The 26,381-nt window shown below is 39.2% G+C and overlaps 3 protein-coding genes, 1 long non-coding RNA gene and 1 other non-coding gene across 7 annotated transcripts in view; 4 read left to right on the plus strand and 1 right to left on the minus strand.

The window, feature by feature from the left end:
• The first annotated feature begins 2,515 nt into the window (after window positions 1-2,515).
• Window positions 2,516-6,363, plus strand: LOC143335690 (uncharacterized). Of its 2 annotated transcripts, none has more exons than XR_013078442.1 (9): window positions 2,516-2,725; window positions 3,582-3,675; window positions 4,061-4,191; window positions 4,387-4,420; window positions 4,824-4,892; window positions 5,084-5,118; window positions 5,317-5,364; window positions 5,617-5,654; window positions 5,785-6,363. It is a non-coding gene; the product is annotated as an uncharacterized LOC143335690 (long non-coding RNA). The 2 variants fall into 2 exon arrangements; XR_013078443.1 differs by having other exon boundaries at window positions 2,609-2,725; window positions 4,013-4,191.
• LOC143335824 (small nucleolar RNA SNORD52) lies at window positions 4,465-4,530 on the plus strand. Its single transcript, XR_013078472.1, has one exon. It is a non-coding gene; the product is annotated as a small nucleolar RNA SNORD52 (small nucleolar RNA).
• Window positions 6,364-7,344: 981 nt separating the features above from the next.
• On the plus strand, window positions 7,345-13,290 carry c17h6orf47 (chromosome 17 C6orf47 homolog). Its single transcript, XM_076754833.1, has 3 exons — window positions 7,345-7,616; window positions 7,884-9,311; window positions 12,049-13,290. The coding sequence occupies exon 2, from the start codon at window positions 8,388-8,390 to the stop codon at window positions 9,303-9,305; it is 918 nt and encodes a 305-aa protein (XP_076610948.1). The 5' UTR covers window positions 7,345-7,616; window positions 7,884-8,387; the 3' UTR covers window positions 9,306-9,311; window positions 12,049-13,290.
• Window positions 13,291-19,540: 6,250 nt separating this feature from the next.
• On the minus strand, window positions 19,541-23,723 carry ppp1r11 (protein phosphatase 1, regulatory (inhibitor) subunit 11). Its single transcript, XM_076754800.1, has 3 exons — window positions 23,426-23,723; window positions 22,178-22,286; window positions 19,541-20,287 (listed from the first exon to the last, which is right to left on the minus strand). The coding sequence occupies exons 1-3, from the start codon at window positions 23,501-23,503 to the stop codon at window positions 20,106-20,108; spliced, it is 369 nt and encodes a 122-aa protein (XP_076610915.1). The 5' UTR covers window positions 23,504-23,723; the 3' UTR covers window positions 19,541-20,105.
• A 293-nt stretch (window positions 23,724-24,016) lies between these two features.
• vars2 (valyl-tRNA synthetase 2, mitochondrial) overlaps window positions 24,017-26,381 on the plus strand; it is a 36,013-nt gene continuing 33,648 nt past the window's right edge. The window contains exons 1-2 of one of the 2 annotated variants that reach the window (XM_076754382.1): window positions 24,017-24,273; window positions 24,415-24,610. In XM_076754382.1, coding sequence (XP_076610497.1) covers window positions 24,428-24,610 — 183 coding nt within the window. In that variant the 5' untranslated portion in view covers window positions 24,017-24,273; window positions 24,415-24,427. The remainder of the gene's footprint in view (window positions 24,274-24,414; window positions 24,611-26,381) is intronic. The other variant, XM_076754383.1, reaches the window with a different exon arrangement.

The following is a 26,381-nucleotide window of genomic DNA, read 5'->3' on the forward strand; positions in this document are numbered from 1 at the left end:
ACATAATGACTTTAAGAAAGCATATTACACCAAGCTCATGGTTTAGTAACATCAATGGGAGGTCACATGTCCAAAAAAAACATTTTTATTTAAGAATTACAGAGAAAACAAACATACTGGTGCATATCAGTGTCTAGGGGTTTCTTGTGATCTGCAGAGTGCTGGTGAAAGAAGAGGGAGCCATCCAAGGTGGAAACTGCAAAGTTTTTATCCCTACACCCATCAGCACCCACATCAAATCATTCCAGTGGATTAATATAGCATTTGGTAGAAATTGTGAATTTCAAAAACCAAACTGTAATTGTGTAACTACAAATAAACTGTAATACATGCACCTTATCCTGAAGGACCTTTCACACATTCTATATTCTGTATATGAATTACCCTCAGGTAGACAATACAGAGCCAGCAAAGGTAAAAACACCCTGCTTTAAGCTTTAATGCTCCTAACTTCTGTGACACTACACAACAACTAGTTCAACCCCAACTTATTTAGTGTCTCAAAAGTAAGGAGGCACTATTAAATTTAGTTCTCTGCATTATGAGGTATGTTTTTTGTGATTTAATGCCTAATTTTTAGAATGTCTATAATTTTTATCTTTGATCTCAGAGGGCAATATTTTCTGTCTGTCTTGATGTGATTATGATTAATGTATTTTTGTGTCTGTGGTGTACCATTGTACTGGTTTTTGGTTTTCTTTGTTCATTTTTGCTGTGTATTTTGACTATGTAATTTCATTTTTCACACTTTCATCACACTATCATGCAGTGGATACTTTGTGTGGCAAATCAGTCGCTTTCCATCCATCCATCCATCCATTCACACCCGCTTATCCGGGGCCGGGTCGCGGGGGCAGCAGTCTGAGCAGGGACGCCCAAACTTCCCTCTCCCCGGACACTTCCTCCAGCTCCTCCGGGGGACCCCGAGGCGTTCCCAGGCCAGCCGAGCGACATAGTCACTCCAGCGTGTCCTGGGTCTTCCCCGGGGCCTCCTCCCGGTGGGGCATGCCTGGAACACCTCCCTAGGGAGGCGTCCAGGGGGCATCCGGAACAGATGCCCGAGCCACCTCAGCCTCAGATGTGGAGGAGCAGCGACTCTACTCTGAGCTCCTCCCGGGTGACAGAGCTCCTCACCCTATCTCTAAGGGAGTGCCCCGCCACCCTGCGGAGGAAACTCATTTCAGCCGCTTGTATCCGGGACCTCGTTCTTTCGGTCATGACCCAAAGTTCATGACCATAGGTGAGGGTAGGAACGTAGATTGACCGGTAAATCGAGAGCTTCGCCTTTCGGCTCAGCTCCTTCTTCACCACGACGGACCGATACAGCGACCGCATTACTGCTGCCGCTGCACCGATCCGCCTATCAATCTCACGCTCCATTCTACCCTCACTCGTGAACAAGATCCCAAGATACTTAAACTCCTCCACTTGAGGCAGGATCTCTCCCCCAACCCGGAGGGAGCAAGCCACCTTTTTCCGGTCGAGAACCATGGCCTCGGACTTGGAGGTGCTGACTCTCATCCCAGCTGCTTCACACTCGGCTGCGAACCGTCCCAGTGCACGCTGAAGGTCCTGGCTCGATGGAGCCAACAAGACAACATCATCCGCAAAAAGCAGAGACGAAATCTGCCGGCTCCCGAACCGAACCCCCTCCGGTCCCTGGCTGCGCCTAGAAATTCTGTCCATAAAAATAATGAACAGAACCGGTGACAAAGGGCAGCCCTGGCGGAGTCCAACATGCACCGGGAACAGGTCCGACTTACTGCCGGCAATGCGGACCAAGCTCCTGCTCCGGTTGTACAGGGACTGCACAGCCCTCAACAGAGGGCCTGCAACCCCATACTCTCGGAGCACCTCCCACAGAATGACGCGAGGGACACGGTCGAATGCCTTCTCCAAGTCCACAAAACACATGTGGACTGGTTGGGCAAACTCCCATGAACCCTCAAGCACCCTGTGGAGGGTATAGAGCTGGTCCAGTGTTCCACGGCCGGGACGAAAACCGCATTGTTCCTCCTGAATCCGAGGTTCGACTATCGGCCGGATTCTCCTCTCCAGTACCCTGGAATAGACTTTCCCAGGGAGGCTGAGGAGTGTGATCCCCCGATAGTTGGAACACACATGGTAGCTTTCCAAGATTGCAAATTTGTCAGTAGTCAGTTAACATCAGTGGACTGTGGACTTGCACCACAGCCTGTACATGCCTGCACCCTGAGTGTATTATTGGGCTAGAGCAGTGACTGCAAATTTTGGCACTGAAAATAAAGTTTTGGCATTTATATATATATATATATATATATATATATATATATATATATATATATATATATACACACACACACACACACACACACACCAGTGAATTCAAATGGCACATCATTTCTCATCATTTGTTCAAATCAATCCAAATGCCCTAAGGAAAAAATATATCCGTGTTTAAAATGGCCATTATATATTAAATGTGTTCCTGAATTTTCCCTGTATTGAAATGAACATTTAATTCATGGTGTTTCGTGTACAATTTGCTGTATCATTTTTCGTGAGCGTCTGTAACAGGCAGTGTTCAGGACACCCAAAGCACGCCTTGCAGTGAAGGACCCGCTTATATATAACCCACGTGCGTCGAAGTGCACAGCCTCTGGTGGTTGGGATTGTGAGGGTGAAGAAGTGAATGCTTTGTCAGACATCACGATGAATTGTAGTACTTCACAGGAAATACTGAAACGTAAGTGTAATTCATTTTGAATCTTTTCCTAAAGACACTTTAAGGCGAATGTAGTCGTCATTGGACGAGCAGAAGCGTCTAATTTAACGTTAGTTATGTAATACTCAGCATGTGGTATGACGGGAAGACCTCACCCTAATGGGAGGATAAGGATCTGGGTATCATAATCCGTAATTCATTTGTAATTGAACAACGAAACAAATCGTAAATATCTTGTTTCAAAACCGATAACCGATTTTTAAAGCAAATTCTTTAATTCCCTTCGCTCTTGTGATAGACAGTAGAACGGCCGACAGGAAATGAAATGATGTGTAAAGTCAAAATAAAAGCCAAGTGGATAGAATGCCCATTCAGTAATAGAACATGCAAGCACAGGAACTGTAACTGAAGAAGGGAGGTAGTTAGCCTGAATACATAGTCTATACAATTAGTGTGTGCGGAAATGGACAATGGTCCTTCCCAGATAGTGTCGTCTAAATGACCAGCAGAGAGCCCCGCGTGTTTCACGCAGTAATAAGATACAGAATATCGTAAGTCTATGATATGATTAAGCTAATTTTCACTTTTTATAGTTATTGTTCATTGTTAGCTCCATTAAATGGCCATACAACATCAACTTTGGAGTTTTCAGTCTTAAACTGTGATATTAGGCTGAATAGAGAATAAATCAATTTGCCAAGTGGTATTGACCATTATTGATTTTCAGTAGGCAGGCTTTTTAGGGTGTTTACTTAATCAACTGCAAAATGATAATTACATATACTGCAGGGCCATGGGTCATAAGTGGGGTGTGGCCATGCTGATGAGTAGTAGAAGAACCTGCCTTCAACTTCTGAGCTCCTCATTCTCTCAACAGACTACAGAATGAGTCTCGTCATTGAGTCCTCTAAGATGAAGGCTGAGTGTCCAAGGAACTCCCAGAGAGGAAAGTTTGCAGATGGATGAATGAGGTGAATGGAGACGGTCAAGGTTTTTAGACATTTTGGGCTAAGGGATGCAACTTTAACTGTTAGTTTTTGGGATAACACACATTTTTCATTGGATGAAGATTTTAATATAAATTAGAGATGGGTGACTCTACTACTTTTAAGCAGGATGCAATAGAAAAGCAAATAAAATGACAAATAAAAATACAAGCTTTTACACAGTAAGAATTGGTTAATTCTAAAACAACTGAAAAACACTCCTGTTTTCTAAAGGGTCACACCCTCAATCTGATGCAGATGTTTGTTTAATGTGTTCATGAGACTTGAATGGAACTAACAAATGTTTAATGTTTTATTACAGCATAGAACAACTTCACTGTCATGGAATTGACTGGCTCTGATGTTTCAGGAGCACACTCAAGATGGATGCAGCAGCTTCATCATCCTCCTCAGAGCACTGAAGGAACAGTTTCATTCCAGACTGCTGAGTACTGTATTCTGACCCTGAAGAAGCAGATAATCTGGAGATGTGAACTGATGGTAAGTGTCAGGATGGTGTTGCACAGAATGATTTGCTGTGAAAACCAATATGCTACTATGATGATTCACAAGACTAGAGTCTCTGATTATACAATGAAGCTCTTTCACAGTGCACTGATCATGCATTTTACTGATTCTTAATACAAACTTTAAAGATTAGAGCTGGTCAAATAATGTTGTCTTGATACTCACCAGGTGTTTAAGTAGGAGATGAAGACTGCTGTTCAAAGTAAGTCTGGGGTCTTAAAGTCTCTGTTCTGTGCTCCTATGATGTGGAATGATGATTTCATAGACTAGAGTCTCTGAGAAAATCATGAAGTTTTCATGAAGCACTGACCACATAACCACACCAGTGATGTAGTATGTTTTAACATGTTTACTGCAAGTCATGTAGACCATATAATACTGCAAGCCTTTTTTTTCTCCCCACATCACAAAATCACACATCTGAAACTTTAGTTGATTGATCATTACATCATGTCTGCTTCAGTTGAAACATATTGTCCAGTGACACATGTGGACAAAGTTTGTGCTGCATTGTTTCAGTGGAATTTAGATTGTAGATTTAAAAACTTGGAAGTTTGGCTCAGCAGAATTACAGAAACACTTTCTAATTTTCTTTTGTCATTCAGACATGCAGACTGCTGAGAACTGTATTCCCGACCCTGAGGAAGCAGATAATCTGAAGTTGTGAACTGATGGTAAGTGTCAGGATGGGGTGGCACAGAGTGATTGCTGTGACGACCAATATGCTACTATGATGATTCACAAGACTAGAGTCTCTGATTTATACAATGAAGCTCTTTCACAGTGCACTGATCATGCATATTACTGATTCTCAATACAAACTTCAAAGATAGAGCTGGTCCATTAATGTCTCTATACTCACCAGGTGTTTAAACCAGGAGATGGAGACTGCTGTTCAAGGTAAGTCTGGGCTCGAAAAGTCTCGACCTAGTTATCCAGGACCTTACTGAACAGTGTTCATGGGGACTATTTGATTTTCAAATTTTGAAGTGTGATTGCAGTAGATGGACTGAAACATCTGGCCATGCTGGTGTGGCCCCTGAACTTTCCTTGTTTTTACATGGTTGTATTAATAAACATGGTTGACTTCTCTTGTAGCTTGTCCACACACTGACAGAAAGGAGTCTGCATCCTGTTTCCACAGCTGTAAGTACCAACTTCTCTGAAATTTAAAGCTCAACTTTTTCATGGTATTGTGGTTAATGGTACAGCAGGGCTTAGAATGCCTTTCATCCTGTGGCTCTTGTCTGAGTTTGGTCAATGATGATGCAGTTATTCGGTTCGACTGATGTTAACTGAAGTCTACTCGCAGCGCACTGAGACACTCAGACTGTTGGAAGAATTGGTGTAAGCTAAACACTGGTATTGAAATCACTGATATATCTGTCTTGTTTGTAGCAGCCAAGCTGGAATACATTTGGACACAAATGGACCAGGTTAGTTCTAATTTGACAGTGTTAAGAGACTTAGCAGAGTTTCCTTAGAGATTTGAGGACTTGTTATTTTAGGGTGAGTGCATTTTTCAGTGACGTGATGTTATGCCTAAGATTTAATGTCCCTTCACAGGTGCTGCAACTTGTGTGTTTGGACCTCCACAAGCTTCGGAGATGGTCAATATATAGCCGTCCAGGAAATGGAAGCATTCGTAACTGTTGGGATATAGTGCTATTCATTTAAATGTCCAGTGTGTAGGATTTAGGGGATCTATTGGTAGGACTGGAATATAATATTCATAATTGTCTTTCGTTTGTGTGTAACCACTGGAAAAAAAAAGAATTGTTTTCATTGCCTTAGAATGAGCACTTTTTATATCTACAGAGGGAGCGGGTCCTCCTTTATGGAGTCAACGATGTTGTGCCATATTCTTTCTGCACAAGCCCAGAATGGACAACCGAACACTGGCCCTAGAAAGTCTTTCATGTTTTTAGTGGCTGCTGTATGTTCTACGTGTTTGGAAGGGGATGGTGAGGTGAGGGGTATTTAGTTGGTTTCAGTCTCACTACTAGATGCCACTGACTCCATTGAATACATATGGGTCCTTTTAAGAGTTGTCCCTTGTCTGTACAAAGCCCCCTGCTATTGAAATGGCTTTAACCCTTGTAATGCAGATGTGCTTAAGGAAATTTCAAATAAATGGTTGACAGCACAAGGACTCAAGGCTTCTTTTTTCACCTCAGTGATGGGACATTGATTCCACTAAAATGGATCACAATAAAATACTGTTTTGGGATCTGTAATGTGAGGTGCTTTGATGTAGACAGTACACTACACTTATGTGGTGGTTGAAGATTTGTTTATTACTTTGTACTTCATTGTATTTTTAATTGTAGTTGCACTGCAGATTGATTTTTACATGCAAATATGGTCACTAGAGTTCATTGCTGCAGTTAAAGTTCAACTCAACCCCACTTTATATTACATATCAATCATCCAATGACTGTAAGACGACTTTAAAGGGACAGATAAGTTTTTGCACCCATAATACCTTAAGTAAAAAAGTCGAATGTATGTATATGTCATGCGCCACATCATGATTTGGCGAACTGAGGTCCTGCAGTTATGTATCATATATTAGTATGCACTTCCTAATCACATGTGCATGGTTTAGCTTCTGCAAACAGGGGCGGGGCTTGCGGACAGGCAAGCCAATCAGTTGTTTGGAGCCCCCGGCCAATTATTTATAACAGTGATTATTGATACGCATGGGCTTTGAGGCACCTCTGTTGGTCCCTGGACCTCACTTTGAGAACCACATATATATTTTTTTTTTCTCTTTTTCTTTTCAGTATTCATCTCAAATGTCCCGAAAATTGTGCATTTATGTGTGCAAAAACCAAATTTTTGCGGCTTGCATAGGTGGGGTGGGGACCCCAGGGATTTCTTGCTTGGAGTCCCAAGAGACCCTAGCAACGCCACTGCATAACTGCATCCTATAACTCGACGATGGTGCTACGGAGGTGTATTACAGTAGTTACTATCGTTACATTTGTACACGCGGAATAAGTACAGGTAATCTTTGTGTGTAACGAGCTTTCCATGGAAGGGACAGATCATTGCGCAAGAGCTTTGCCACGAACCGCAGATTGTCAACCATGGTTTTATTTTGAAGGAAGAAACCGAACCGGTAGTCCGTGTTCTTTGTTCTCGCAATTAGGTAAACGTACCAGCCGACTTGGCAGGCGGACCCTTCCGTTTTAGCTTTGCTGGCTAGCAGTACTGTTAATGATACATATAGCCAGATAGTTCTGGTCGGAAGCTGACTTTCTGAACACCGTGTGTTCACAACACGACATCCAGAAGTTTGGGAACTTGATCTGTGTCTGTCGGTATTTGATGCTAGCAAGACGGGCTAGCTATGGTCTAAGTTAACAGACAGACTCAAGCTAACGTCGGTGATGGTATGCATTTATTCATTATCTAACGTCATCTTAACCTTACTGTAGATACACCGAAAAGTCGATGAATGTTTTCTCGAAAGTTGTTACTAAACGTTAAATCATCTTGCGTTAGTTGCTAACAAATTTTAGCTTCCAGTAAAAACTCGTAGGTTAGCTAAGACATCTGTCAAGACCTGTGTAATATTAGCTAACGCCAACTCGCACTGATGATGACGTGGAATTGGAAGATTTAATGTTTAACCAAATGTATGTGTGTTTTATTTGCAGGCATGAAGAGTGAAACAATGTGTTTCGGGAGACTGAAAAAGTTGAACAAGTTTGTCAAGCACTAACGTAAACGTTCGTTAGCTGGCGTTATTGAGCTGAATGCTTGGGTCAGCTCAGCCGAGTCACTTCTAGCTAGCCGGTGCTAACTTGCTTTTCAAGCATGCAACCTTGGCAGCTTCAAAGATAGCCTGGTTAAACCGAAGAGATGTAGACGATTGACTCTCAATTTCATTAAGGGTTTCTTGAGTAATGTAAGGAAAGGTCACCCCTTTCTCTGATTAACTGCTCAAACATACCCAAAGGTGTGTCTATGACTCGAGGACGTCTTTTTGCCCTGCCCTGAGCCCTTCAAAACAAGTATTACAACTTCACAACTGAAGTGGTAGTTCATGCATGGTTTTGCAGTAAACTCAGTGCGCTGCCTGGACAAGTTAAGCAAGAGGAGCTGAGAACTGTCTGTGTCTGCCAATTTTAATCAAACTCCAACCAGTTCAGCAAGAAACCATGACAGCTGTGGTGGACAAAGCATGGGGGTGGGCCCGCTCGTGGGGGAGCAGTGCCATGTCAGAGAATACAACTGTGATAGCTGAGGACCAAAAGCATGGTGGTGATGGCTGGGGCCGCAGGGGCTGGACCTCTTGGATCTGGGGAGGGTGGAGACGTCACAGTGACCAAAGTAGCTCAGTAGAGGAGTACTGGGAGGCGCAGGAGAAGCTACAGCCCATGGAAATTGAAGATCTTGGCGCAGGGAAACTGGAGACAGAGGCATATTCAGAGCATGTTTCCAGATGGTGGAGATATCTCCCAACTTCTTACCTTTCATGGCCAAGAAAAACGCAGCCAAGCAAACTTAGACAAAGGAAACGAGATGGTCAGAGTGGAGACGTGTGGGACCATGATATTGATGGAGACTTTTCTGACTACGGCACGCCTCCTCCATCCCCTACCCCTCCTGCCCCTCAGCTGACATCCCCTTTTCGGCTCTTTGTGCACAGCTGGAAGGTGGAAATCCTACCTGAGCACCATGAGATCTGTTTCAACTTCCTCCGCCACTTGTTTGACCTGTTCGTCGTTGGCTTCCTGTGGACTGTGTCCCCCCCTGCCAAGCTGATCTTGGAGGTGTTGGGGGTCCAGGGAGCACTGAGGCTGTGGTTTCATGGTATGGCAATGTTTTTTGTCTCCACAGTTGGAATGGCAGGATTACTTTGGTTGATCCAGGAGTATCTCCCTCAGTTTGCTTTGATCTATGGCATCATACAGGCATTAGTAATCTCTGTCAGTGTTCGACAGAGTGTGATCCTTGGCTTGGAAGAAGAAAAAGAAGAAAGGGATGAGGAGGGCAAGGAGACTGATGAAAAGAAATACAGTAGAGAACATTTAGACAAGCCTGTGTCTGTTAAGGACAAGGTGAAGACAAGTTAACTTGAGGTGAGCCCTTTCATTCTTCTGATGGTGATGTTAAGGTTACATTTTCTAACCTGCTAAAAGTTACCAAATTTGGATTTCTTTTCTCTGACAGGTTACATTACTATTTTGTTTTTATGAGTGCATAATTTGAATTGGAATCACAAAAGCTGTCAAACCAAAAATCTAAGAGAACTACGTCACTATGAAAAACAAATAGGAGCCAGTGATAAGACAGACTGCTGAAGCTGTGGTATTATCTGTGTAGGTAGTTTATCTTAAGTCAGTGTTAACCAAGCTTTAAAGTTGCTACAAGCTACCTCTTGACTTGAAACAGGTTAGTTGAAGGTTCACAGGCACATGTGCCAGCTTGGGTGATCCTCAAACCTCCAGGATGCATAATGAAGCCTGATGATCCCAGTTCAGGGCCACAGGCCTGTAATCCTGGACAGCCATAGTGAGAGAGAGACTGCTTTCATGGTGGCAATAATATGTAATCTAACATTTGAAATATCTTTTTTTTAAATCCCATTCCTTCTTGATTGTGTGAGGTTATTTCCTCCAAAAAGAATTTCATGAATATGTGTATGAATCTTGAATAGTGTCTGTAATTGACTAATTCCATTCCATACATGCATTTTGGAAGTCTTTGTGGACTGGTAGACATTTGTGGCATGCAAGTACGTTTACTCCAGTACTATATGTAAGTCCAATTTTGAGTACTTCTACTTTAGTTGAGTGTTTACATTTTGTGCTACTTTATACCTATATTTCACTATATTGCTAGTCTTGTGCTTGTAGTGGAGTCACTAGATTTATCTGACAGCTGCACTTGCACGACACTTTTTTGATACTGTATATTGGCCAATCATATGCATATTTTGGTAAATATTAAGAAAGTCAAATTCCTTGTATGTGCACACATTCTTGGTCAATAAAGATAAGATCAGATAATTGAAGAAATTAGTTTTGGCGGACATATCATTTGAAGCTCCCAAATACCAACATCTGTATCGGTCTCCAAAATCCAGTATCCTTTTGGCTGTAACACTTAATAGTTACTTTGCAGATTCAGATTTCAAGTTCAAAACATATTTCCAGTTTATGTAATAGGGATTAAACTATAACTACCATCAGTTCACATCTCCAGATTATCTGCTTCTTCAGGGTCAGAATACAGTACTCAGCAGTCTGGAATGAAACTGTTTCTTCAGTGTTCTGAGGAGGATGATGAAGCTGCTGCATCCATCTTGAGTGTGCTCCTGAAACATCAGCCCAGTCAATTCCATGACAGTGAAGTTGTTCTATGCTGTAATAAATCATTCAATATTTGTTAGTTCCATTCAAGTCTTATGAACACATTAAACAAACATCTGCATCAGATTGAGGGTGTGACCCTTTAGAAAACAGTATAAGAAATACCCCACCATGACCAGCTACAGCAGAAAAAAAGTCCACCAGTAATGATAATCCTATAACATAATACATGATAATGAATCAGTCACAGGGCACTTTTTGTTCAGAATAATACTTTTACTTTTGAATACATCTGTACTTTTACTTAAGTAAGTGCTCATACATTTTGGTGTATTTTTTAACATTGGATTGACCCTTCGCTAAACCCCACCTCTGAACAGCAACTGTAACTGTAACTTGGCACCAGCGGGCCTATCAAGCTTTGCATTTCTCTATGTGTTGATGAGGTGTGCATACCCAGTATCTCAAGAGTTTGGAGGGTTGTGTCTTTTTTGAAATCTTTCAAAAAACTGAAACTTGAGCAAATGTGTGAGGAATGAATTCAACTTGGGTCAGTGTGTGAGCCAAGCTGCAACTATATCAGAATTTAGAGTAACTTGCAATAGATACCATTGCATTTGCCAAACTCGTGGCTTCCTTGTCTCTTGTAAAAGTGAAGTACACTGTCTGAATAAACAACAATAAAGACAAAATTGCAGGTTGAAGTACATTTTTCTTCTGTAGTAAATATCCAAACAATTCAAGCAATGTTAGAATTAGAACTAGAAGAAAAACATTTTAATAAGCTGTCATTGTTTTGACATTTTATACCACGCTATGCTGCAGCAACAACAACAAAGGGGGCTTAGCAAAGAGTCAATTAAAAACATTTTTGTTGAAATGACTATTGAAGTTTTTCAAATTCAGACACTCAAAGCAGTGTCGTGCTGCTCTCTCTCCTGGCATATAATGCACACATTCATAGTAAAGCCATCTTAAAACTAGTTTGATCCTGAGCCATATAAAAAGCAACTGGTGTAAAACCAACTGGAATAATTGACAGAGAGTAGAAAGATTTCCATGGGAGACAAATGGGTTCTGATCTACTACTGCTTTTGTTGAAATAAATACTATAATAATATACTGTGCACCAGGTCAAGAAAGTCAAGCTGTCAGAGGATCAGACAGGTTTGAAACAAACAGGTTATCCATGCTTATAGTCTTCATTGAACAGGAAAACTCCATTCACACAACTACAGGACACTATGTCCAAGTTGAAGCAGGAAGTTAGTCTGTCAGCTTTGATGGACGTTTACAGTTTGGATAGTAATTTTGTCATTCACCTTTGTTTTCTCTTCAGTTTAACTAACCTGGAGGTTTGTTTACTACCTAGCTGATCGTCTTAACTGCTGGTGTCTCTTGACCGGTTGGACTTGTAGGCTGTCTTAGTGTTGTGTGTGTTTAACATGTGTGGATGTGTTTTCAAGATTAGCTGTTTATTAAGAGGTTTGTGTTTTTTCCACAGACAGTGGAGTTGCAAGTTGCTGTCTATTCAGGAGTCCACCAACATCAGTTCACATGTACCAGACCTCCTTCATGTGTTTGACATCACAGTGATGGGACAACACAGAGACTTTTTCACTGCAACACTGTTTTCTGCAGTGGGACTTAAGCATTGTATTGCACACCTGTTACAAACTCGTAGAATCTGTACTTTATGTCACCTTATATTCAACACCATTGATCTCCATTTTATAGAGGTGTGCCCTCATTTTATCTTGATGTTGTAATACTACTATGATCAGGATCAGAAATAATAGGGGTCATGAATGTTGAAGAAATGATTATTGAGTTGAAGAAAGAGATAGATGTGCAGTATGTATGGAATGCTCTGTTGCGTTTTACCTTGTTTCCATTTTATTTCTTGTCCTGTTGGACTAATTTTCTTATGATTCACCGTAAGATTGTCCCCTTGTTTGGAACCAAGTGATTGCCTTTGGTGCACTCTTGTTGTGCATTGTTGGTGCATTGTTGAATTGAACAAAATACACGGCCTGAATAAGCAAAAATTTTAGGCATCACCATCAAGAGGAAGTAATTGCAAACTGATACAAACCACTGCATTAATTAAAAAAAGTAGGCAAAACAAGTAGATACATAAAACTATGTTTAAAAGAGGACATGTAGAGTATTGTTTGAGTAGGGTTTTCACATAGGTGTACTGTGAGTATTCAGCAAAGACACATATGTTCAGACAGTGCAACAAAAATACCACAAAGCCCCCGAAAGTCAGGTCAGAAGAGTAAGAAATGCTTTCTGAAGGAACACCATTTTCAGTGCCTGTAAGACCACAGGGAAACTGCTCCCACATAGACCAGGACAAGACTCTACCAGTGTTCACTGTGGGATAAGCTTTAAAATGAATTTAATTCTGAAGTCTACATTATAAGGTTCGATCCAGTTGTGGAGTACAAATGAAGTGCAGTTTTAAACAGATGCTGTAGTGTCTGTCCTTAAGCTTCAGTATGAGTTCTCTTTCACCACCATCTTTCTCATTGAATGCACAGCAACATTACATGTCTCCACTGCACATATTCACCTCGTCTTTAATTCACCTGAAACTCAAACAACAGATAATTACAGCTTGAATTTGCCCACCCTTGGCTCAACTTTGACCTGCAAATTCACACAATTGACCACTAGAAACTCTGTGTTTGGAAAAGGAGGAGTTACTCTAGCTGTGTCATCACCTAGTTTTTTACAATGTTACATTCATGGTGTACAAACTGCAATATCACTGTTTATAATCTTTAATCACACTGCTTACTATTACCTACATCAGACTTGTGACATCCCATCCCATTCCAAGTGCATGCTAATTTTGTTTAACAGAACACTAATATATATGTGCCTTTACTGGGCTGAAAATCCAAATTTGGTCAAGGGAGGGGAAGCCTGGGATGAGGGACAAGCAAGTAGCAACCATCACTGCTGACCTATAGGTTTAGACACCTGTAAATTAAGCACACATACACTCCAAATGCAGCATATTAAAGTCATAAGACCTGCTTAACTCAGCATTGTCCTCATATTGTGATTTCCTCAAAATAAAATCTGTATTTAGAAATCTAATTGAATCGAATTCAGTGGTTGGGTCAGTTTTTTTTTTTTTTTTGTTATTTGCTATTATCAAATAATCATCTGATAGCCATAGAGGAAGTGGCTTCAACACTCAGTTCTGATGGTTTCTACCTGTTTACAACTATAACTCATCGAATGTTCATCACTTCCACTGGTGAGCCTGTTTTGTACTGTATATATTTTCACATACTGTATTGAATTGACAGCCCTGTCTGACCTGTGAATGAGGCACTTCCTGAAAACGTAACCACATACAGTACATGAGTTTCATTAAATTGAGATTGTACAAGTACCTTTTTAATGTGTTTTCTGTACATGGTTGTTTTTTGCCTTATGTCATTTTCTGTGCTATGATAGTGTTTGAAATGTTTTCAGATTTTGTTGGAATTTGGGCCACACACACTCTCCACAAATGTGTTTTTAGAGTTCTTTGTCATGCTTTGGATTAACATCACTCTGTATCACATTTGTTACCAGTATCACAGCCTGTAAATTGTGATATTGAAATGAAGTAATTTCATCTAATTGATTTGTGTGCACATGATGCAGGACTTCATCAGAATACAAATGCAACAACTACAGGCAAATTCAAATAAAAACTTGAGTGGCAAGTATGTCTAATTGTACTTCAAAGCCTAACAATGCCATTATGAAATTGAATGAAGTAATCTTATCTTCATTTTCAAATTGGCTGAAAATGTGCAAACTGAACATGAAAAGGAAATTTCATTAATCTTCATTGCTTTGTGTTTAGGTCTTTTTTTTTTTCAGTTGTGAGTTTGCTGCTTTTGATTGTAAGTGATAGTAAATTTAGTTGTCTTTGGGTTTTTAATTAATAGTACAGCAAAACATAATTTGAACATGACTCCATGAGGTTTATGAATTTGAATTATGATTTTATTTGTATTGTTACTACTGAAAGTAACATGGAATTTGTCGAAGTAATAATTTTTTACTTTGACAGATTTCATGAAAGGCCTGTGAACATCGTGCCACTATGACAAGTTCACTTATAACAAGTTAAAATAGGATAATTTAAAATGTGTAGTTTAGGTTTCACAATGTCTGCAAAAAGTCAGTTTCATTGTTATTGTGTCATGTTACAGAGTGTAGTGAAAATTATTTGTCACTGTTTTCATTTGAATTTTGCCAGTATTGATGCATTTTCAATCATTAAAATTGGATTTTGAAAATTGAAATTTCAATTTCATTTCAAGATTTCATTTTAATATTGGCAGCTGCAGACATCCATTGAGAGAATGTCTGAAAATCTTGGGCTTTTTCACAAGTTTCTAGCAACAATCTGAGTCACAAGAAGCTGACCATATCTACAAATGTTTGTTGCTGTTTATTCATTGTTTTCTTAATTAGAACTTGTATTGCAGTGATACTGACACTGATAATCCCATATAAAGAAAGCTATTTTATATGAGCAGCCAATGCCTAAAAGTGCAGGATCACTGTAGTTAAAGAAACTGCTTCCTTAAATAAGGACGAAGGGCCTCACTGATGCCCATGATGTAATTTCAACGTCAGAGGAAGTATCTCCTGTGATCTATAACTTTACATCAAACTCACAGTCACTATGAACCCAACACTACACTGAGGTTAAATGCTCCCACTGGCTAAATAAAAGTAATATTCTTCTATTAGATCATCTACTTCTCTTGGTTTTAATATTCTAATCATTTTTTTTAAATCCTACGTGAAATGAAACAAATACAATCAGCATGTTTATTATGCTGGGATGACTTTTTCAGAAGAACCAGTAGTGAGAGTACTGAGGCAGATTGTAAAATGTTGTCTTATACACTTCCATAAGTTGGATAAACCATCACAGTGGATACTCCTGTATGGGATGAAACTCTTCACAAAAGCAGACATGATGTTTGAGTGATATATTCCTGAACTCAAGGAATTTCCAAGTAGTAACTTTAGCAGGGCAATGCAGTGTGCATGACCCCATTTAATATCAACATCTGTACTAAATTATCATGGTAAAATGTATTCCACACTCTCAAATTACTTTGTTTTTCAAGTTTGTTGTCACACATTTCAAATTAGCATGAAAATTACATTCAGAAATAGAAAAAATGTCATCTTTAGCAATTCCACAAGGCAAAACTTTAAATATGTTAATGCATGAAATATTGTTTTCACACATTCTCGAATAAAATGACTTTTAGATCAACTTAGAATGAAACCATGGTCCCCTTCTGAAACTGTCAGGACATGAGGGGCCCATTTAACCCTGTTTCTGCATTGTGTGCAGTATTTCAATATCAGAATACTACCTGGCACCAGTTTTGCTGTGTGGTCATGTAAACACACGTTCATATAGGATTATGCACCTTAGAGTTTGACACTGGGACTTCTTCAGGACTAAAAGAAACAAATAGTTGGCCACAACCTAAAAATACAGCACTGATTATCATCACATTATAAAGCTGATATGGAAATTGTGTTAGCAAACATTTGCCTATTTACAATAGACACACACAACATTAACATTACTTTGGAGTCATGTTTGTGTCCATCTGATGAAGCTATATTCACTTTCTTTTTTTGCTCTGGTTTGGCTCCACTAAGTCCTGAGAAAAACACTCTTTAGCTGCTAAATGTTCCACTATCTTCACCAGCTAGTATCTAATTGTGTGTGCTGTTAGTTGCTGGCATGTAGCATACACTGGATTTTTAAGAGCATTTTCATAGAAAATCTGCCTTCTGCTGCTGAAACAAAGCTGAAGGTAACTGCAGTTAGCGATAATTCTTTATGGGTTTGTCACTATAAACAAAACCTTTTACATTTGATCCATTGTTCTTATTGTTCTTAAATTATAAGCATTCAGACCACCACAAACCAAACACCACACTGTGAACCTAAGGCTTTTGCCTGGGGATCTGGAGCCCTGGGGCAGTTACTTGTTTTGCCCAGTTGATTAATATTTGCAAAGGATAAACACACATTTGTAAGTTTAATCACAGTTCAAAACTTTATTTCACATTAAATCTGCTGTCATTATGCTTAATAGTATATACAGAAAGGTGCAATACCAGTACAAGAACAATATACATATGTAACAATGTCAATGTGTATAGATAGTACATAAAGTGGTGGCATAAATAAACTGAGTGTAATCCACACTACTGTCACATATCAAACATGGTCTGAAACTGAATGATGATGATGATGATGATGATGATGATGATGATGATGATGATGATGATGATGATGATGATACCTGCATCAGGTGAGTTTTGGTCATAGCTGTGACACAAGTACAAACCCTGGGCCAGCAGTCATGCAACTTCACCTCTCCCATCCTGTAAGCCACATTAGCTGTGATTCAGGTACATATGTACAACCTGGTCAGGGATCAACTCCAATCATACAATGCTGCATTTTTATCAATTTTACCTCATAAACAGGTCAGTCACTCTGCAGAGCACAACAGGAAATGCACAAATACCCATAGTCTTTAAACAGTGTTCATAAAGTGAAATTGGAGATTTTATGTTTAAAAGACAATTTAATGTGAACCTATGGTGCTTCATCCAAGGAGTTAAGGAAATGGATGCATTAGCAGAAATGAACTACGTTATTTGTTTACACTGGTTTTGACAACTCATCCATCCTGCAAATTCTAGGGTTGCCCAGTGCAAACACTGGATTTATCTAAAAACCAATCAAGCAAATGAAAACCAACAAAGCATTTGTCAGTTTAAAACACTATCACTCTTCTGTTAATGAGGTTTCATTCAATCTAATGCTGTCAGACAATAACTTGCAAAATAAAATTAGCTGTAATCAATCATGGCAGCAAACTGACAATTAGAGCTCTGCAAAACATATAATGGATAACTAATCCAAGTTTAAATTAGGTTAGCCAGATAAAGTAATCTAGATATTCTTGTCGAGTGAATTCAGTTCCTCCCACAAGGTGGAGATTAGATTTTTCAATCTTAGCTGAAGTTATTTCATAACAGCAAACTATTATTTCGACAAATGGTGTTATAGCTGTTAGTATTGTTCCTTACCTTCAAACATATTCTGAATATAGTCAAAACGACACTGGATTTCAGAGGCCAGTACTGATATCAATATTTAAGTTTTAAAAATATGGAATGATATATCAGCCATGTCTGTGAATAGATCAGCTAATATTGGCCAAAATACCAACCTCAAATTCTAACAATGAAATTACACTGAAATCTCTTCGGCCTCTAACAAATAGCAGGCACTAAAGCCACTCCAAAACAAGCAGTGAATTTGTAGACCCATGTGTTCACTTATCTGACTGAACAGGTTTTAAATTGCCTCTAATTTCATAAATACATTTTAGTATCTAAATGTCTGTTTTGTGAGTCCTTTGTTTTACTAACAGAAACTTTAAGTTGAATGTCACTTCTTCTCATAATAATTAAAACCAAATTCAAAACAAGCGTGTTTTAAAGTAATGATTTCCTCTTACTGTGCTTTTGGCATGCAGATGTACATGTGTTTATAATGATAAACACTTTGCAAATAAAACTAAAAAATATTACGCTAACAAATGTTGATATTTCAATAACATTGATGTTCTCTTCTATAAACAGTTTTTACAACATTCTGTATAGTATGGTGAAGTAATAGTATACTGGATTGAATGTTTCACACTTTTTTTTGCATGTTCTACTGACATGCTGTGCTCTGACTAAAAACTCTCAGGGTTGCACAAGTAATTAACTGAGTTAGAAATAATTAATTGGAAGTGTACCAACTGTCACTCCTCCCTTACAATTAGCACCAAATTAATTTTTTTCCAGGAAATTATCTGGAAATTACAGGCCCAAAACAAGCAGTCATTTGTATCAGGAAAATAATTAATGTATAAGGTTAACTTTGACAAGGCAAAGTCCATTTGACAGACTAAGTGTTTAACCCAGGGTAACATGGTTTTAACCAGTTAAAATGATTCTTTTGATTCTCATCCTGCTAACTTGATCATTCAGACACAGTCAATGGTCTGATTTGTTAATTGATTCTACTTTATGACTATATGTTGTCTCAATATTTTAAATACTGTCACCTACAATGACAGATATATCATCAGGTATCTGTATCTGAGAATGTCTTCATGTTTTGGGTTAATCCTCAAAGGTTTAGCTATGATTCAGATAACTGTGATTAAGATGTACTTTTGCAAGTTTGGACTTAAAGTTTCATTGTGATCATAACAGCTTCAGATAAAGTTAAATGCAGGCTTATGTTAAATCATCGACAGGTAAGACAAATTAATTAAGTTAAACAAATGCAGTCACTGTCATTCATTGAGAATTACATCAAACAGAACAACAGCAATCGTGTTTTAGGTGTTGAAGGGGAACAGAATTTTCATTAGGCTAATTCAGTAATCCATGTTGCTGTTTTCTTTCCCCAACATGATGAGGTGACATTACTACACTATATCCACTATAGAGAGTAAGTAAAAACTTGTGTTTTTATATGTTTTAGTTCATTTAAAGCAAATCACATATTGTTTACATTACTGCTGCTGACTTCCAATCAAACTGCACTTTCAGGTTTTTGAAAGCTAATTCTAACTTCCAGGCAGTATTAAAACCATGCTTGTAGTGGCTGGAAGCTTGTTTGTCTTATGTAATCCTTTTTTTTTTTTTTTTATTGTTATACTGACACAAATTTAACGTTAATCCTTGGAGTCCCTGAATCAGCAAAATTTGCCAATATATTTGTGCACTGGCATACATATATAAAGTGATTATCTTTGGACTTTTGGACAATGCAAGAAAAAATGCTCAGCAGATTAATCGATGATGAAAACAATTATCAATTGCAACCGTAAATGTATTTCTACACAACTCTGACAAAAATAAGATGGATTACAAACCTCAGAGTTTATTTTTCTAGGATAATGAAGTAAAAGGAAACCAATGGGTGCCTGGGAAACAGGAAAGCGTTTCAAATTCTACCATCTTACAACGTGCAATGGAAAATGCTTAGCTGAGATATAATGCATACTATGTGTGATTTGTAGTTAAAGACTATAACATTCAAAAAGACTGGGAATGACCTTTAAATTCCATTATCACCACAGCATTATCCTTTGTGATAAAGAGCTAAAGACAAATGTAAAATGTGAACTTGGTAATCATTTCATGTTCCATATGTCAGTTGGCACAATACTGAGCATGCTTTTAGCTGTTGAAAGGAGAGCAGCATTTTAAATTAGGTCAATTCAATAATCCATGTTGCTCTGTGTTTTTCAGAGCAGCAGTACAGAGGCTGTAACCCTGCTCCAGCAGCTGGGAGTTTCTGAGTCATGACTACAACACAGCATCAGGCCTACCTGTACCTCAGTGATGGAACTAAAGAAAAAAAAAAGAAAAAGAAAAAAAGAGTGCAGTTTTATTGTGGAGCCCACAATCAGCCTGCAGTGCTCATTAGTGGGTGTGTGACCCTCCAGAGTTAGGGGGCACTGTGGTACCCCCACTCCCTCTCTGTCCATGGCCTCTCCTGCCGTGGCCCAGGATACAGTGAGCACTGCCACACCCTTCATCATCATCTCCCTCGCTTTCAGAGGATGACTCTCCAAACTGTCGGGGCTTCTCATAAATACAGCAGCCTGGAACACAACATACAGGATTAGGATTAATCCCGATGATCTACATCTACAGTTGATGCCTTCACTGACATGCCTCGTTGTACAACCCTGTTTCCTCAAAAACAGTATGCAGAGACAGAATGTGATGATTTGCCAACCACTGAAAGCCCATATTTAACTGAAAATAGCACAACATATCAAATGTTGAAACTGAGAATTTTTGTTTTATGAAAATGATATCCTCATTTAGAATTTGATGTCAGCAACATGTTTCAAAAAAGTTTGGACAGTGAAGTTGTGAATGCTACAAGAAAACATCTGGGGGAACATGTCACAATAAATTACGGTAACTGGCATGAGGTTAGTCACATTATGGGGTGTACAAAGAGCATCCCAGAGAGGCTGAGTCCAGAGAGTATCCTGCAGTCCCGACTTGTCACCCATTGAAAATGTTTGGCGCATGATTAAATGTAAAATATGGCAAAGGAGACCCCGAACTGTTGAGCAGCTGCAATTGTACATCAAACAAGAATGGGAAAACATTCCATTTTCAAAATGACAGCGATTGGTCTCCTCAGTTCCCAAAGGCTAATAGTGTTGCTGAAAGGAGAGGTGATGCATCAGAGAGATAACCATGACCCAGTCCCAACTTTTTTGAAACGTGTCGTCATCGTTTTAAAAAATGATTACATTTCTCAGTTTCAACATTTTATATGCTGTCTTTGATATGATATGTCTGTGCTATTTCCAATTAAATAAAGGGTTTCAATGTTTTGCAAATCATCACATTCTGTTTCTATTAACATTTTACAGTGTCCCAGATTTTTTGGAAACAGTGTTGTAAGTTTCAAAATCAAACTACAGCATTACATCTTGTTCAAACATTTATGGCCAGAAATAGTAAGTACATAGAGAGCATGGTAAAAATAGCTTTTAAGATGCTGTTTGATTTGATAAATGAAGCAGCGCTGCATGAGAATGAAGAGGCAGTTATTTACATTTTAAGGTGCACTAAGTTCTTTATGCATGAGTATGGAAGAAGATTGCGCAAAATAAAAAAGAATTATTTGAGATCTGATATTATTAAATTGTGGGGGAAAAGTCAGACTTCTGTGACAAAAGAATTTTGAGAATATGATCTAATCTACCATACAAAACCTATAAACCCTGTAAGTACCTGTTCTGTTCCACTTATTTCTATTTGAGAAAACTTTTCAGTTTTTGAACCTCAGTTCCCATCATTCTTTTGAAGATACAACATGTAAGATTCATGTTGCATGTTATCAGTTACGTGTGGGCCACACCTGAGCCCTCTTTCTTAGCCAATATTTATTTACACTTGGGGGAATCTTCACTACCAAAACTCACATTAGCTTCTGCACTCTAAATATGTATGTACAGACATTAATTTAATACTACAGAAAACACATGAACATGATGATTATGAAGCATGATCTGGAGTTACAAGCTATGTCTTTTATTCTGTGTTTTCATGAACATTTATCTGCAATGGACATCTACTATCACAAGAAAGATTCCAGGATGTGTTTAAAAAAGGCAGGCAAAAGAAACACACACACACACACACACACACACACACACACGACATGACATGAAATGACTTGACAACATACAGTAAGTCATTTCGCGTCACATTCTGTCACATTCTTGAATTGCAGTGGGTTGTGGCAGCAGTTGCAATGTGAGAATTTTATCCTAAATTTTCCCACTAAATATGGATGGAGGCTGTCTTGTATGGCAATATTTTAACTTGCCTTTAAAAGCAGCAAAGAGAAGTAACACTGTGTTAATTATAGTGGTTACTATAACCACAGTGTGTGTGTGTGTGTGTGTGTGTGTGTGTGTGTGTGTGCGTGTGTGTGTGTGTGCTGAAAACAAAGATGAACTCACACTTTGAAGACCTTCTTCCTAGGTGCTCATTGTCGACAGTGTCACTTGACCACTCCACCTTCTTCTCAGTCTTCCTCTTCCTCAGCTTGATTGTCAAGCTTCGTCCCTCCTGAGACATGTGAGAGGTCTGCTGTGAGCTACTGGGCGTCCAATGTAAACTAGGTGTACTGGTTAACTATGTCATCACACAACAAGAAGGTCCTGGGTCCAAACCTAATAAGAGCTGTCTCTGGGACTTCCTACATGGTGTTCTCAATGGTCTATCCATGTCTACGTGACTGTGTGAATGTTCCCATTACCTGCCACTGACCATGAACATAGGTCCTTGGCAAATGCAAAGGATGATGCAAAGGTGTAACTTAAATGGAAAAATGTGGAATTAGGTGGTATAAATGCTCACATATTTAAAAGTAATATCTGTAGTTAGATGTCTGTGGGATTACAAAGATTAGTGGCAAATAATATACAACATGGCCCAAACTATGTGGACATCAGAACAGAGTTTCTCAACACCCGAACATTCAAATCACATGTGATAGTTGAACATGTGATTCCAAAACCATGAGCATTAATGTGCTGCCATAACAGCCTCCATTCTTCTGGTTTGGAACCTGGCTACAGGGATTTGCTCTCAATCAGTCACAAGCGCATCCGTGAGGTCCAATACGGACGTTGGGTGAAAAGGTCTAGCTTACAGTCGGCTTTTGACTTCACCCCTAAGGTTTTGGATGTGGTTGAGGTCCAGGATCAGAGCAGGCTAATCAAGCTCTTCCACAGCAAACTGGGAAAAAGCATTTTATAATCGACCTGGCTTTGTGTCGTTTGTTTTTCATATCAATGCCAACAGGAAGAGCTGAGTTCAATACCTGGTGTGTGCCTGGATCCAGAACCGTACCAGAGGAGTTATTGTTAATGCATAACGTCAACGTGACATGAGAACATGACATATCATATTGCACATGCAAAGACACACAGTTGCTATAATATCGACAATACTTAGCTAACATCCAAACCAGCAAGGTCATTTTAAAGCTTAGCATAGCTGACACATTAACTGAGGCTTCATGAAGCTTCAGAAGACTTCATAAGGCAGAGCTGAAAACCATGTTATTGTCAGGCTGAAAACATTAACACTGTCTACATCTTGCGTGGCCTCGTTCGTGCTGGATACAACTGATTGACCGGTTTTGTACTCTGCGGTATTATTGATTATCAAAACGTCTTCACGACTAGCTCTTCATCATTTACCTGCTGGGGCGGCGGCGGTGTGCTAGTCTGAACAGTCTCCGTTATCGTCTCACTTGATGTCCCGGGAACCTCCGCCATACTTAGGGCTGCTTTGCTAACGCTGCCGTTAATGTTAGCTAGCTTCAAAATGTACGAAAAACTGAGTCGACTGTGGGTGACAGATGGATTCTGTAATATAACGTTATGATAGCTACAATGGTTCTTTAAATCATAAACTGCCTTGAAACTGAAGGTTTCGATAATTGAGGCGTTACACACATTGGCGAGACGTGACTAGCACGAAATCAAGCTGCAAAATGAGTTACACATACTCAAAACGGAAGCGTAATGTTTTCGTGTCAAAACGATCATCAGCTATGTTAGTCACAGTTAATCATGCAACAAAAACATGCCAAACCACTGTGTTGTAGCATAGTTTTATGCATGCAATTACAGAGCATTTAGAGCATAAATATTGATTTTTTTTTTTTGGTGAACACTGTTTCTGTATAGATATTTTTTTTTATTTTTAATCGAATCCAGGATTCTTCGTTTCTTTTGCAGTGTAACTTGACAGCAGTGGTGTTGTGGGGAAGATATTTCCAGACGGACAGTGATTATTTCCTGTTGTCCGTAAAGTTTTATCAGTCCGTCAACAAACGGCATCCTTAAACTGAGAAATAAAGAAAAATATATTTTACGGAGTAGTACAAAATGACGCATTTCACGGTGTCAAATAATGATTTAATGATGACGTAAAATTAGGGATGTTATAGAAATACACCTCGGGTTTACAATGATGAAGAAACTAAGTTAAAAGGTCGTGGCTGGCATGGCTGATCTCTTGGAGTAGCGTGATTGAAAGTACGGTAAGTAAAATTAGGTAGTTGAAATATTAACTGTCATCTTAGTGAAATATATTTCGTGTATAGTAATTAGTAAGATAGCCTCTCTGAATAAACAGCCAGCCTTTACATGACGTGTTTTGTTTTGTTTGTTTTTTTGCCTAGTGTGTTTTTGAGAATGTGGAGGGCAGTTCGTGTCCTGAAGTTAGCAGGAAGAGGAGCCGTCAGACTCTGTTCCAGCAACCCACCAAAACCTTCATCCCCATCTTCACCTCCGTCACACTCATCTACACGGCCCCAAGCTGAGAAACAGAGGCGTCGGCGAGAGCGGGAGGAGGCCATTCTGTCAAATCAACGCAGTGTAAGTAGGACAAAATAACTGCTGTAAACAGTTTCATTCAAGGTGAAGCAAATGGAGTCCAAAATTCTGATTGACAGCTATGTCGCACCGAACGGAATCACAAGGAAATAATATTATAGTGATAGTAACCATGTTTTAGAGAGGTATGCCTAAAATGTTGAAGATATTTTCCCCCTTATTCTTTTATACAGACAATTCAGGTCTATTTGTTTAATCACTTCCTGCTCCCTTACAGCACAGACACTTCTCTGCTTATGTCTGCTGATGTCCCTGTTTTTTTTTTTTTTTTTGAGCAGCTACTGGACAAGGTGCTGAAAACAGACAGACTTTAATACATAAGATTACAAGATTTGGCTGACACGCTGCCCTGCATGCCTTTGAACCGGCATGGCACATGTGCTTGACCCAAAGCATCAACTCCAGCCAGTTCTTGGGCCGATATTTTCCTCAAATCCAGCAAGAAATAAAGCACCAACACTCACTTCACCACCCAAATTCTCATTTCAAAACAGGTATGACCTGCTGACTTTGAACGAAAAATGTGATAATACTAACTATGTTGAACCCAGGGAAACTAGTCACATCTCTAGCATTTAGGCTGACCAATACCCGAGAAGTAGCCCCAAAACCCCTTATAGGCCAAGGCCCAGAGAAAATATTGGTGACATCAAACCCAATAAGTTGGATTCCGTTGTGATTTGACTGAAAATCTAACAATGGCAGAAACAGGAGGTAGACCGGGTTGTCCAGTTACCAGATCAATGGTATGATCCTCTTCTCCTCCAGCCTGCATACCCGAGGGGTTATTGGCGTGTTGGTGACGTTCCTACAACATCATAATTAAGGAAGAAGAAGTCATAAAGAAGTCGGCACCTGGAGCAGGTTATGGTGATGGATAGGTCAAAGACAAGACTTTCAAGATTCAAGATTCAAGATTGCTTTTATTGTCATTGAGCATGGACATGTCAGTGAAATTTGCATTGCAACCCCGTGTAGAAAGAAAAGATAATAAAATAAGATAAAATAAGATGAACTCACAACTAAGATGAAATAAACTCACAAATAAGATAAAATAAACTCACAGGACATAAAAAGTCAGCATTTAAAACATATATACAATATACATAAAATGCAATAGTGCTGTGTATACTTAAATGTTAAGTACACAGAAGGTGCAAGTGAAGGTGGTCAGAGTGCAGTGTGCAAAAAGAAGTGTTCACATGGGAGACTGGGGTTTGTGTCCCATGTGGAAGTTATTTTTAACCTCAGTTCACATAATGTTTTCAGTTTCTTTTTTATATTTTCAGTTTTCTGTCGCAGTTTGTTTACATTTAGGCAAACAAAACTAATTGGAATTTTTGGAAAAGAGATGATGGCAAGTAGATGGCAAGGCTGAAGCAAAGTTCTGTAATGTTATGAGATTTTGTGAGTCACACAGCCATGACTCCTTAAATGACGTGGTTGAAATTTTCAACAATACCATGTCATCTGCTTTAAATACTGTTGGTCCACTAAAAGTGAAAAAGAGGACAACTGACAGAATCTCCCCATGGTTAAACAGTAACAGTATTAATGAGATCAAACAGAATCTATTGAGCAGCTGAAAGAAAATGGAGGAAAACTGGGCTCACAGTTCACTGTAATATATACAAAGAAGCCATGACTGTATATAACAAAGCAATACGTCTGGCAAGAAAGGATTACTTTTCCAAGAGTATTACAGAGAATGCTGGGAACTTTAGAATGTATTCTTCACTACTGGCCATCTACT

The sequence above is a fragment of the Chaetodon auriga genome, chromosome 17 (genome assembly GCF_051107435.1).
Source record: "Chaetodon auriga isolate fChaAug3 chromosome 17, fChaAug3.hap1, whole genome shotgun sequence".
NCBI classification, from domain to species: domain Eukaryota; kingdom Metazoa; phylum Chordata; class Actinopteri; order Chaetodontiformes; family Chaetodontidae; genus Chaetodon; species Chaetodon auriga.